This window comes from Acanthisitta chloris, unplaced genomic scaffold (assembly GCF_000695815.1).
Source record: "Acanthisitta chloris isolate BGI_N310 unplaced genomic scaffold, ASM69581v1 scaffold32616, whole genome shotgun sequence".
In the NCBI taxonomy this organism is placed as follows: domain Eukaryota; kingdom Metazoa; phylum Chordata; class Aves; order Passeriformes; family Acanthisittidae; genus Acanthisitta; species Acanthisitta chloris.
The window spans coordinates 4331-19179 of record NW_008677180.1 but is presented as its reverse complement, the minus strand read 5'-3'; the positions used below and the strand labels follow the sequence as shown (position 1 = coordinate 19179).

At 38.5% G+C, this 14849-nt stretch overlaps 1 protein-coding gene across 1 annotated transcript in view; it reads right to left on the bottom strand.

Annotated features, from left to right (window-relative positions):
• Positions 1 to 14849, bottom strand: part of FBXL4 (F-box and leucine-rich repeat protein 4) — a gene marked incomplete at its 5' end in the record, with an annotated part of 25547 nt that overhangs the window by 7155 nt on the left and 3543 nt on the right. The window contains 2 exons of the mRNA XM_009076400.1: positions 1784 to 1997; positions 8723 to 8967. Coding sequence (XP_009074648.1) covers positions 1784 to 1997; positions 8723 to 8967 — 459 coding nt within the window. The remainder of the gene's footprint in view (positions 1 to 1783; positions 1998 to 8722; positions 8968 to 14849) is intronic.

Sequence of the window (14849 nt, the reverse complement as noted above, 5' to 3'; positions counted from 1 at the left end):
AGGAATGGCAGACTATTTAGTTCAGAAAACTTCAGATTTGCATTAAGAGAAGCTAATGCCGAGAAAGCTAATGATATTTCTACAAATCTGTGATTTTTGCAGCTCTAATTCAAATCCCATGCCACATCTTTGTTCCTTCCTTTTTACTTTCCACCTGCGATGCACAATGTATATTGCTAAGTGGCTTCATATTAAAAGCATCTTCTCCAATTTACCTATTTACATGTCTAGCAATTTCTCCTCCATGGTTTGTTAGGAACAGAGCCTTTTGTTTATATTTATGTATAAAATGGAAGCACAATCTTAAGCCAACTTGATTATGAATGAATATCCTTGTCAGCTACAAACAGATGTATGTCCAAACACATAGAAGGCAGAAATGAATCTTCACAATTTAAGGGCTTCAAAGTCAGGAAATTTTTACCACCTATATCTAATTTCAAGCTCTGTTCAGCAAAGTGACAGCTGAGAAAAGACAGTTACCAATCACTTCAGAGTCTATCTCAGCTGCTGCACTACTACAAGCATGAAGTCTCAAACTTTACAAGCTACCTGAGCAGAATCCAGAAGATTCTAATCAATCAACAGCAGAGAAATAATAAAATTATACCATCATTATATCTAATACAATGATCCTTCCTGGACCTGAAAAAGCTTTGTGAATTAGACCCAGTGGTCAAAATGAAATAAAGGAGATTTATCCAAGATTTACAGAAAGACTAGTGATAGAGAAACACAAGAGATACACTGAAGGCACCAATTCAGCTCTATACAAAAGGCACTTTAAAGTATAGCTCACCAATGTGTTTTCTAGTTTGAAAAAAATAATGATTTGTCCAATGCAGAGAGGAACATCCACAAAGCACCAAGTCACTGAGGGGCACTGCTTCCTGATGACTGCCTGCACATCCCCACAGCAAACACCCATCATTCCAGGCAGCCTATCCTTGAATCTACCTACCTTGTGGTACCAAACCTCCACTGCAGACACCTCGCTAGGCCCTGGACACAAACATATTTCTGATTTACCAAATAAAGGATAGTAAGACTGCAGCACCTTGACAGGGACGTGTAGAGAGGTGGGGGATGTCTCTCCTGCCATGGCTGCAGGGAGAGGACTAGAGGGAATGGACATAAACTGAGACAGGAGAGAGTCAGATTAGACATTAGGATGTTTTCCCTGTTAGGGTGTTCAGGCACTGGAATAGATTGCCCATTCACTTCACCATCCCTGGAAGTGTTTAAGGGGTGTCTGCATCTGACACTGGAGGATCTGGTTTAGGGTTTAGGGGTTACAGCAGTGACAGGTTAATGGTTGGACTTGATGATCTTAGAGGTCTCCTCCAACCTTGATGATTCTAAATAAAAAGCCTTTTAAAACCTGTTTGTTCTGTCTCAAATACTGCTAATATACAAAGACAGTAGGAATCTAGTAATTAGCAAGTCATTCTAAAGGAGAGAATGTTGAGAATTAAAGCAAGTTACTATGATCACTTCCCCATTATATCGCCAAACACAGTCTGGGCTACACTTCAAATCAAGAGCAAAGCTTTCCACTTTATGATTTTACTTAAAACAGCTGCTGCAAAGCCACAAATGGACCATGCAGGCCAAAATAAAATCCTATGGTTTTTGAAACCACCTTTGGATTTTCTGAATTCACCTCTGAATTTACATCCAAAATTCTAATTTACTTCTTTGTTATTGATAAAAAAAACCCCAAACAACAACTTTACCAGGACTGAACATATTTTTTGCACAGGTTAAAAATATCTGTTCCTACCTCCACTTTCGTTCTGTAGAGGATGAGACGCTTTAGGCTGCTCACTTTGGCTATGTGGTTGAAAGCCTGAGGTGGTATTTTATCACATGATGATAGATTTAATTCCTGAAGATTTGGACACATTTCAGTAATGACCTCCAAGCATGTTTCATTGAGGAAATGGCCACAAGACAACTCCAGACGTACTAGTTCAGAGCCACAAACTTTCAAGAACCTGTAAAAAACACACATTTTAAGAGAAAAATAAACAGACTTTTAGGTGAGAGTCTGAATACTCTCAAAACCCTAAGCATGCAAACCAGGAAATAGTTCAAAGAAAAGCCATTAGTCTTGAAAATTCTGTTCTGGTTTAGAAAGTTGGAACATGCTCTGTTCTTACCATGTAGTCTGAAACAATGGAGCAAAGTAAACCACCAATGATGCTTAAAATGCTTTTAAACCTTCCAAACCCAATTTTGACAATGGCCTGCAAGTTTCCACCAATAATTTGATACTTCTCTCAGATAAAGATGCAAATGTAAAAACCTGATTAAACAAATACTTTTAAATGGGTCAAACATTCAGAAGTGTTTGAAGACTTTCAGGGAAAAAAAAACCATTTAATTCCTTTCATTAACATGTCAAAATCAACACTAGGTACCTGTTCTACAACACAGGAATTCCTGAGGGTTATTTTGCTTGAAATTATAAAAAATGAAGGTATCAGATGACAAAAGACCTGGAATTTAGAAGCTTTGATGGTTTCTACATGAATTACACTTTCTCTCAGAGATCTTGGGTCAGAAACTCAAGCTCTATTACATCTAATCCAAACATTAACTAAAACTACATAAGTTTATGTCCCTTTCTAAGGCAAAGATAACCTTCAAACCGTAAATCAATCACTAGGCTTTAAGTTTGACATTTAATAGGACAAAAAAACCCCACATATTTGCTATGCTTTTGTTATACTTTAATAGTTTCTCCAGTAAAAAAGTTCTTAAGCTCTGGGCTGCAATGAGTTTCCCATGTTACTTCCTCAAATAATGTTGCTACTTGTGAAAAGAGCAAATTAGTTTCCCATAATAAATATTCTGATCTGCTCTATTACCAATTCTATCCTAAAAAACACCTTCATGCAGACAAAGCAGCTTCAGGTTCTGACCTTTCCACCACAAAGTTAGCATGACTTCTGGGGTTTAACTGACAGAACAGAGATGTCAGACAGACACAAGGCTTTTTATGTATGAGAACTCCTGCTACTGCAACTGAAGACTTCCCAAGCATTTGCTTCTGCTGAATCTCAGGATGAAATAGCTGCTGGTCCTAGAAGTGGACACATTCAGGGAGGCATTCCTCAATGACACTAACAGCAGCAAAGCACCTGAAGTCCCACCTGCAAGATCCAAGTTTTCAAACCTTCTCCTTTCCTTGTTTTTCCATTACTCACTTAAGTCATACTTGCCATTCATCATCACCTCTCATGTTGCAAATTGCATGGCCTTAATCTGATTAGGCAAATCCCATGTAATATATAGGGAAAAGGAGATTCCAGGGTGGCATCTCCATCCCTGGATGTCTCTGAGAGCCACCTGAAACCTTGACTGACTCGATCTTGTGCTGGGGACACTGACATGTCAAGTTAGAGCTTGGAGGGGACAACCTGCAGAGGTCCCTAACATCCAACATTTCTGTGAGCCTATGCAAACAAACAGAGAGGGGCTGAGATGTCAAAGGGGAGACACACCCCAGAGCCACAGGAGATTGGCCATGTATGGTCTTCAAATCTACTCTTCCACTGCTTTTGCCTAACTCTGCAGTCTGACTTTAGAATCTATTTTAGCTTGCAAAAATCAGAGTTGAATTGAATACCAAGCACTTATTTGCTGTTTCTATACTGGATACAGTGAATTCACCTAGACTGGTAAACGTTCCTATGGGAGTGTCAGAACTGAAATGACACAACAACTCACAACAACTAACATTGGGTATTTAAACATTAAACTGCTATTTTAGTCTAGCACCAGAGTTCAACACTGCCATGGAGAAATGCAGGATGGAAATCCCCTGAAAAATCAGAGTAGATACATATGGATACATTGCTGGTTACCAATTAGCCAATTCCTGTTTAATGAGTGCTTTAACAATACATTCACTCATCTTCTTTCATCAACAAATTACCAGGTTTGTTTGAATGGTGGTATTTCCCACAAAACCTTGTCAGTTGCCACTTACTATACCTCTAGCTTTCAAATGGCTTATGGATAAATATTTTATGAATTACTCCATTACAATAATGGATGTTAGTTTAACTGCCATATAATTTAACAGGGCTTGGCTGTTATGTTAGTACTGACCAATGCTTTCTTTTTTTTCTGTCTAGGACAATGAAAAGTTAACATTACCAGGTCAGGGGAAAAAAAACTCAGTTAATCCCCTAGACTTGGTGAAGAACTCACCAGCTCGAGGAGTTATTATCCTCATAACATTTTATTTCAACTTATTACACTTGAAACACTCAGGCAAAGCAAACAGAGCAACAGGAACAGAAACAGGAGGAGGAATCGGAGGAAGTCTCCAATCAGCACAGGGCAGAGAACATTAGACAGAACTGCAGAGTTCTCTGAATGATGAAGACACCCCAATCTTTGTTTGCACTTAACAGGCTGCTCAGGACAGAAGTTTTTGCTCCTGTCTTTCTAAGTGGAACTCCATGTCGAGCCATACAGCAAGGTAGAACACAAGTTCTCGTGCTTTCAAAACAAATGTGGCATCGTCTTCACACTTTTGGCTCTGACTTAACTAATTTTAAAACAAACAACCCCCAAAAAAACACTTTCTGCCCCAATCAAAATTTCCTCACATACCTCTCCTTTAACCACTGAGGATAGAAAACAGGATCCAGTCATTCTTTCCTCTGCTCTGCACTCTCATCTACCCCTTTAGTTCTTATTATCAATATTTCACACACACCATTTCTGAAGTGATTTCTTTTCAGCCCTTCATGTTTGTTACAAGATAAGACTGAACAACTTAGAATAATGTGAACATGTACATTTCTTTCACTAGACACTGGATTGGGCCTGTCCCTCAAAGTTTAATCCTCATTCTAGACTGCAGTATTTCAGGATTATTCGGTTGTTCAGGACACAGAAATCAGGAGATGAAGGACAGAAGCAGCACAGGATGGTGAGACCACATGCTAGACAAACTGATGTGGACACAGACCTCAATTATATTGATACATGGAAGCATGAACACTCCATAGTGAGACCTAGTAAGGCAATTTTATTTTCAAAATTAAGTTCCTTCCCTTCCTCGAAGCTATTCTAATTGTTAGCTGTAATTGTCTACTCTGGCATGTATTACACCTTCCTTTTGGTAAGCCACCCCCAAACACTGTCTGCCAGTGGAAGAATATTAAGTAGATGATCTTGTGCTTTTCTCAACACAGATTAAACTATGCCATGAAAAACATGCAAAACAAACATTATTACTTAACCTCAGCTGCAGCAACCCTAGTTTTACTAAAAACCTGTGGAAATCAAAGCAAGAGACAGAGGTGATTTTTAAATTGAGAATCCCTGTGAAGTCACACGTTACTCCTAATTTCTGTGACTATTTGATGCATATTTCAGTAATTTCTCTGACCTTCCTGCTAGGCTGATTTGTAGCAAAGCCTCACCAAGTTAAACACTGTCAAAATATACTTCTACTAAATGGCAACTAAAGCCTTCAAATGTGACCAACAACAAAACTGTAAAAGAAATATCCCTGGATGTGCCTGACATGCAAACACAGCATCACTAACCTGACAATAAAACACTGTTAATTCACTTGCACAGTATAAAATGTCAGCTGCAAATAAAAATCTAAACACCTCAGATATGGAAAGGAAAAGAGTTTAAATGAGCTAATGACATTATCAGTGATCCAAAGAATTCTGCATGCAGAATTTGGTGTTTAAACTGTCATTGTCCTTGAGTTGTTGAAACCTCAGAGCATTTACTGAGCATCTTGATAGTTCATACACCTCCAATCCACTTGTCTCACTGCTCCTGTACAGGTCTTACCCTCCCACGCTGATATTCCCCTGGCATGAAGACATTCCCCAAACCTCCAAGGGAAATGCAGTGCTGCTTATGCAATGCTTATTCCCCATCATTTTGCATTCCTGGCTCTTGAGGCTGCTCAGATACTCATTTCATTTGTCTTTCACCCTTTTTGTATACTTCTATTTCAATCCAACATAAAGTTTAGTTAGTTTATATTATATGCTGAAATGAAAAATTTATGATAGTAATTTGTAGCCCTAAGGAGTAGATGTTATCAATAAGTTAAAATACCTTCAGCTTTGCCTCAGGATGTTCACATGCCTGAAGCATTCTGTCTCCTCATGATAATACAGTGTTTGCTTCAGTCAAATTTCTTAAAATGACTCTTAAAAAATTTCCACTTTCATGCATTTTAAAAGAAAATATATATTTTCAGTAGTTTCTTACAGCCATGCACTTATGAACGTTTCAAAGCAACACACAAATTCATATAAGTTACTACTTCCGAGACTGTCACAAGAAAAAATCCAGATAAAATATGTTTTCAAAAGGTATTTTCCAAAATAAGATTCAAACAAGAGCAGCATTTAACCATGCTCTGGCTTGCAGAAATCACAGTCCAAAACAGACAGCTGTAAGAATTAAACCAACTTGACTAGCTTTGAGTTCAACAGTGCCAACTGCAACACCAAGTGCTGAGAAAAAGGCAAAAAAAATCACGTGTCCTTGTTTTGGACAACAGGAAAAATCGTGCTGAGAAAAAGGCAAAAAAAATCACATGTCCTGGTTTTGGACAACAGGAAAAATTATGGATTACATGTCCTGGATGCTGCAATAGCCCCAAGGTGGTGATATCTTAATGACAGAATAGAACTAATCCATTTCTGGACAGATTTATCTGTCAAGGAACAGCATCTCTTACCAGGAAGCTACTTTTTTGACTCAAGTACAACTAACACTTTTGAAAAGCAAGTCTGGTTCTAGTTAAGTCTCCACTATTAGCAGATACCTTCATAGTAACCTAGCAGCAAATTCTCCTCTCCTAGAGGTTACAAAATTTGACAAATATGCTGATGAAGAGTGTCAAAAGGAAAACTTGTGTTGGGAAATTTTACTAGAAAAGACACTTTTACACAACAAAGAGTTGCAAAATTCTTTCTGCAGTATGATAAAATTTTTAAAACCAGACCTAGTTGCAGTGGAGAACTTATGTTTCAGAAGGGAAAACTATTAGCAGAATTTAGACATGACAATTATTTAGCTTCTAACTTTGCTTCAAAAATTTATGATTGAATTGTATCTTTCATTCAGGTATCTCATCCAAGAAATACTTTTTCCTAGAACTACAGATAACTTAAGAAATGCAGTGTCCAAAAACATTTTTCCCCTTGTCACAAATAAATATCACCCCTCATAACAAATATAAAGGGAACATATTTACTTGCAGATTATTAACAGCCAAACAATGAATATTTATTTTTTTAGAGATGCTGACTATACCTAAGTGCTACAAATATTTCAGCACTGAAGCAAAAAAAAAAAAAAAAAAGAAAAGGTAATTAGCAATAAAGCCATTTTCAACTAACAGGAAGTCAGAAATGCCAGAACTGTAAAGTTTATAACTCTCTGAATTTGACATGGATTTCTTTCAAGACTACAAAAATTTTCTGCAGCACTGTATGATAAAAAAAAAGAAAATGGAGAAAGAATTGCCACAAAGATGCACACACTAAGTTTTCAGAAAGCAGACTCAATAGCTAAGCCTCAGAAAGCACTTCATGATTTCAGAGTTGAATTCTCAATTAAAGTTTGCATATTTATCCTCTGCATAATGTACCTAATATGAAAGCCAAATTTTGGAGAACTGTTTGCATCCCGTTCAACAACTAGGTGATGTGTATTTTCCTTTCCTACCAACAAGCACAAAAAGGCTTAGGGGTCTTGGATTATACTGGAAGGCCAGGAAAAACAGAAGGGACATTCTCATCTCGACAAAGCATTTCTTGGAAGTATTTTACTTCCTCAGTTAAGGCACTCAGGCACAAAAGCAAAGGAAATGTCTGAGTACTTGATTTAACCTTTTTATTCTGAAAACAAATGAGAGTTAAGACAACTTTTTTAGATATATTAAACATTTCCCTTTCTTATCAGTCAATTTCTGCCTTCACCTGCCACTGCTGATTACTCTTTAGCTGAAGCAGCAACTTTTGCTTAAACGAAATGCATTGATAGATGCTGTTTAACTCATGCAAATGAGCAAAGAAGCAAGAAATGATATCTTAAGAAGGCAGAGAACATAGCTGTTACACAAAGAAGAATCCCTGCAAATTTGCTATTTTAATGACCTACAGCAGAGTCATATTTTCAGCTCAATGGAATATGCACATCCAACCCCCCTGTTTTCCAACAGGGCTAATGTTTTAAATCATTTTTATGAAAATATTTGCATTTACATTGGACTCCAGTGATTACTTGGCTCATACCACGTAAGCAGGCAATCAGTTTATTGCTGCAGCCACTCCAGTACTGATGGCTCATCTGCACAGAGAACCACCACAAGCATTTGCCTGGCGAGACAGAGTTTGGACAGCTCAGTTCTACAGGAGTGTTTTACAAGTGGAGCAGAAAGCAAAGCACTGCACCCCCTGGAAGAAGCCTTATAGCCACAGGCAGTTTGGAATATGCAGACTCAACATATTGAAATGGACTTGTGCTGCTATATCTAATATCTCTTACTGGTTTAGCTGTTTGGGGTTTTTTTTCTACATCACAACAATCATATCCTCTATAATAAATGAAAGCCATTTCTTGCCTTTTAATAAGGTTTCAAATACTCAGTGAAACTACTGTGCAGCAGCTCTGCAAACAGAGCTTATCAAAACACTTCTGTATGTTTAGCACTGACCTGCTAAATCCAGAAACAGAGATGGCTCCCCTGTTTCCAGTCCAAGATAAATTCAGCCACTGGATGAGAGTGCAGCGAGACTGTAGGTATTCCAGAGATGTGTCATTAATCCTTGCCCAGTAAGGTTGTAAACTGAGATGAATGTACTGCAGAGGATCACAGCAATGTTGATATAGTAGCTTACAAGTTTGTGCTAGTCTACACAGGTCTGGTACTGTAAGGTGACTCAAAATCAACTGGATGAGCTATATTAGAAACAGAAAAAAAAAAGTCACAGATGGTCATACAGTACTTGAAATGTTAAGGGAAAACCAGCAAAAGAATAAGGAAAGATGTTCTAATTTAAAAGAAAAGTAAACCCTTTCACTTAGAGTAACTTCTCAAATAAATCATTGATTAACTATTAAGCAGGACTGCACTGCCTTCTCCATTTGACAACATACTGAACAAGAAAGGAAAAAGCAGATCAGCATCTGAAAGTGACAGGAAGCTTTCAAATCAGAAGTTTCTTTACTCATGCTACTTTAAACAGTGATATATATGTAAACATTATGTTTACATATTTCCCTCCACAATGTCTGTCCTGACGCTGCTCAGAACACAGAACTGACATCCCTTCTTCTCTGGAATTTGATTTTAAGATGGTAACACATTCGCAAAGTACATGGAAAAACCATACCATGTCCCAGTTTCCTCACACCTTGAGCAGATCTCAGATTTATTCCTCTTCTCTCTGCTTTAAAAATCAGTGTTTTGTCTTCTATCTTACACCCTCCCTTCTGGACTGTGCAACCAGGTAAAACATTCAACACACTCAGGTCTTTTTTAACACATTTTCTTCCTTGCTGTAATAGTGTGAGAGCATTTTTGTTCTATGCCAGAATCAAACCTGAAAGGCAAAATCCCTTTTTACCTGGATCAGTTGAACCACCTCAGCTTCAGAACAGTCACCAGCCCTTCTGATTAGCACCAATATAAATGTTTTCACAGTCATAGAATCATCAAGGTTGGAGGAGACCTCTAAGATCATCCAACCATTAACCTGTCACTCTGCTGGAACCCCTAAACCAGATCCTCCAGTGTCAGATCCAGATGTCTCTTCAACACTTCCAGGGATGGTGACTCCATCACCTCCCTGGGCAATATTCCAGTGCCTGAACACCCTAACAGGGAAAACATTTCTCCTGACATCTCATCTGACTCAGCTCAAGGCCATTCCCTCTAGTCCTCTCCCTGCAGCCCTGGCAGGACAGACATCCCCCACCTCTCTCCAACCCTGTCAGGGAGTTGGAGAGAGCCATGAGGTCACCCCTCAGTCTCTTCTCAAGGCTAAACTGACTTATCTCACACTCAGAAACTAAGAAATATCCCTCCTCTCCTGTTATGCTGTTTTCCTTTCTAAACAAAGATCAACACACACAGAGACATAAATACTCACTTTAGGAAATAAGAGAAACATCCCCCCCAAAAAATAACACAAAAAATATCCTTTAGTTTGGAGCTGAGAGAAAATGCACTGGAAAATGGAATCTAAAAATCAATGTTTACTTTATCAGGGCTGTCTTTAACAGATCTAAGAACCTGGAATCTAAAAATCAATGTTTACTTTACCAGGGTTGTCTTTAACAGATCTAAGTACGTGCACTCAAGTTATGTAACTAAAAGTGACTGTTTTCAAGCAGAGTGGGAAACAATTACCCTGTTGAAATGAATCAGTGCAAATTAAAAAAACATAACAACCCACAAATCAATGTAAACTGAAGAGAATCCTGTGGTCCTTCCAAAATACGAACATGTTTCATTTCAGTATCTTTGCAGGATTCGTAAGACAAATCCACAAAAAAAAAAAAAAAAGGGAAAAAAATCAGAATAAAATGCTTGACATAAAGTGAAAATGGAGCTTTATGTGAGATCCAAACAGATTGTACTTCCAATGCACAGTGTATTATGCAGCTACCTTCCACCTCCCCTCCTCCGCCCCTTCGTTTTTGGAAGGGAAGGAATAAGAAAACAATTCAACTTCCTGCAAAATAGAAAATGTTACTTCCTACTCAGCTCCAGATTTAGTATTTGGATTTCAAACATCATCTACGACTCTTAAAAAAAAATTTGACTTCAGCTCTAATGCCAAAATGAAGTGTTTGATATACTCCAGTTTCCCTCAAGCTTCATTTCAAGCCTTCCCTCTTGCCTTCTGCTTGCTCCTCCTTTCCCCTAAAAACAGCCCAGGGTTTTTTTGTCTCTGCAGGTGTCTGGAACTGTTAGACTGATACACAGGACCTGTGCAGACATTTCAATGTAACAGCAATATACATATACAAAATATATATGCACAGATAATAACTGCAGCTAATATATTACAACTAACAAAGTCTGCACCCAACATTTAGGTTGTTGACATCTGAAATCTGAGAAAGAGCAAAATAACTAGGAGTTAACACTGATATATGCCCAAGTTAGTACCTTGATTTTTGCTTGGCTGAGACTCACAAGCATAAAAGTTGCTGAACACAGCTTTGTTTGCCATTCTAACAGCAGATACCTAAACACATACCTATTTTTTTAAGGCCACCAGTTCACTTTAATAATTTTCAATATTCTGAAGGACAGCTTCAAACTACCCTGCAATCTTTCAGCTATTTCACACTCTGCAAGCCACCTAAATATCTATTTTGTTAATGCCTTTCCCCTCAGATTCGTTTCTGATGCTTGTTTAATAAGTTTTCTAGAGCCAAATGCTCAGCAGCAAAGGCTGCACAGTTAGCTGAATTTATGTCTACAATTAGTATGGCACTGTTGGGAAATATTTTTTCCCTGTCAGGGTGTTCAGACACTGGAACAGGTTGCCCAGGGAGGTGGTGGAGTCACCATCCCTTAAGTGTTTCAAAGTCATCTGGATCTGACACTGGATTAGCTGGTTTAGGGTTTAAGGGTTCCAGCAGTGACAGGTTAATGGTTGGACTCGATGATCTTAGAGATCTTCTCCAACCTTGATAATTCTATTATTCTATTCTGTGATTATTATGTCAAAATAAAGCAAAGTAACACACATTTTGCTCATGAGAAAACAGTTACTTTAACTTCTGAGCAATAAGGGGAGCAAAACTATAAAATTTCTCAACAATGTCCCTTACACCAACTGACAACGTCAGTGAGTATTTCATAACGTACAGGATGTAGCAATCTTTCCACATGTGAAACAAAATTTCTTACCATGTAAATGTCTTAATTAGGAAAAATAACCATTTTTAAGTGAAATTATGCTGCTTCATAATATCTGGAGTGAGAACATATAACAAAATGTTACTACTATGATATTACATAGTAAAGTGCTTTTTTTCTAGCTTTGATTAAACAAAGATTAGGAGTTCCGGACACACAGGTTAATAACAATTAATCACTGTTAGTCTGGAGTCTGGTGCCTGTCAGGAATCTGCTTTTTATGTATGTGTATCCTAGCATAAAGTATAATTTGATACCATAATGAGCATGTGACATGACGTGCTGCATTGTGCAATGCATTGTGCTATGTGTTTATAGTGATTCCAAGAATGCTACAGGACTGAGCTTTGAAAATTAATTCCAAAACGCAGTGTCTGACAATCCACCCTTTATACTCTGCTTTTAGGGAAAATTATGGCAATCATTTTTGTTTCACACTTGCTTATAAATCATAGAGCCACAGAACCATCAAGGTTGGAGGAGACCTCTACGATCATCGAGTCCAATCATTAATCTGCCACTCTGCTGGAACCCCTAAACCAGATCCTCCAGTGTCACATCCAGACACCTCTGGAACACTTCCAGGGATGGTGACTCCACCACCTCCCTGGGCAATCTATTCCAGTGCCTGAACACCCTAACAGGGAAAACATTTCTCCCAACATCTATTTGACTCTCCCCTGTCTCAAATTATGACTGAAATCAATCCGTAAAAACAAACATTATTGGAAAAAAAAACCAATAGAAAAAAGTGTAACTAGGAAAGCAAAATATAACTTACACTACACTGATTGCTATTTTAGGCTATGATGGACCAAAAGTACCTTCTCTCCCATTTCCAGGGCAAACATGCCACCCTTAAACCTGTGGTGAGATCAATGGCCACTACAAGAAAAAGCTCCAAAAACCAGAAGTTCCCAAATCATTGTGTGCTGAGCACAATAACGATCCTGATTCATACCCAATCCATGTGTGTTTTACCATCACCATATTCCCTGATTGCAGCATCTCACATATATGCTCATTTTTTGAATTATCAATTAAAAAATACAACATCTTGGGAATAAAAACACAAGACATCTCACCCACTGCAAAGTTTTCTTATGAGCTCAGACAGGATCTCCGTACATGGGGTAAAATTTTACTGATGGTGCAGCTCCTAATATACTTAGTGAATCAGAAGTTTCAATAGCTTTTTAAAGCTTTTGAATAACAGCAAACAACAACCATTTGTGCCCAGGAAAATACTTCGTGTGGCTAGAAAACTTCATTTCGGCAGACAAAAATGTCTGGATGCTGGTCAAACCTAGAGTACCTGCACTTCCTACAAATCTTTTTCAGCTCCTTACAGAATCATAGAATTTCAGGGGTTGGAATGGACCTTAGAGATCATCTAGTCCCAACCCCTGCCATGGGCAGGGACACCTCCCACCAGAGCAGGTTGCTCAAGGCTCATTCAACCTGGTTTTAAACACTGCCAGGGTTGGGGCAGCCACAGCCTCCCTGGGCAACCTGTGCCAGTGTCTCACCACTCTCACAGGAAAACATTTTCCTAATATCTAACCTAAACTACCCCTCTTTCAAATTGCACCCATTGCCCCTTGTCCTGTCACTGCAGCTCCTAAAGAAGAGTCCTTCTCCAGTTCCCCCTGTAGCCCCTTCAGACACTGATAGGCTACTGTGAGGTCTCCACACAACCTACTCTTCTCCAGACTGAACATTTAGCAGGAAGATGAAATTATTTTCCAACACAAAAATACACTACACTATGCAAACCATTCATTCAGAAACACAAAAATGAATGATTTGCAATTTTTTCATTCTGCAGCTAGAGCTGTCAGAGCTTAGACTCCAATTAATTAGAACTGAAGCTAAAACATGCTTGGATGAAGGACAAAGATATGTGCACAAAAAGGCAGAGAAGGCAGGAAGGAGAAGATCAGATTCTAGAGGTTTTAACATTTCTCAACATAGTTTAAGAAAGGACACATCCTTGGTTCCACAATCCCGTGGCTAAGACACCAGTCAATGCACACACATTTAACAGCACACGTGACAAGTGGATCTTCCAACTACACAACTATTTTCTATTTTCTTTCTTCTACTCACATAACATGCTTTGGTGGAGTTGGTTTTACATCACCAGGCTACAGGCTCTGATCCTTGCAGCAATGGAAGGCTGTAAAGGTTTTAAGCTGCTTCTTGATTTCAAGAGCAGAACAGGATTTTACTGACAGACTGCACAATCAAATCCTGGAGGTTCCAGGAGGACTAAAGCTGGAGAGATCCTCTTCCATGTGCCCTTGCTCAGTCTAGTCTGCTATAACAACTGGCACTAGATTGGCTATTAACTGAAAGGAATCTTGTGCCATATGGTCATTAGCTGTCAGTTTAACTTTTATAAACCTCCTGAGTTTCTCTTTGAAAGAGAGACATAGTCTTGCTGATTATCTGAAAGCCTACAATTATTTGTTCTGGAAAGATGCAAGGAGTTTATTGTTGAGGGGAAAAAAGTGTATTACACTTAAAAAAGTTCCTGCTTATTGCTCTGATTCTTCTATTTAAGTACCATTTAAGGGATGCAGATCTTACTTTCAAGACCCATTTCCTGGAACATAGGTGCCAAATCCATATTTAACGGTGAAATTCACTTCCCCAGTAGACGTGAACAGCTCATATATCCTGTAGGCAGCTTTTGGAAAAACTGGCTTCAAGGATGACAAATATGTCATTTATATCTTTTTACATCAAAATTTTTATAAAAAAAAATGTTTTGGACTGCAGCACACAGGATTTCTCCTGGCTCTCCTCTCTGGAGAGCAAAACCTGGCTAGCACAACTTGGTGAGTCTCAAACTGCACAACATGGGAGGTATTCCTTACCTTTCCCAAAGGCTTTGAATTTG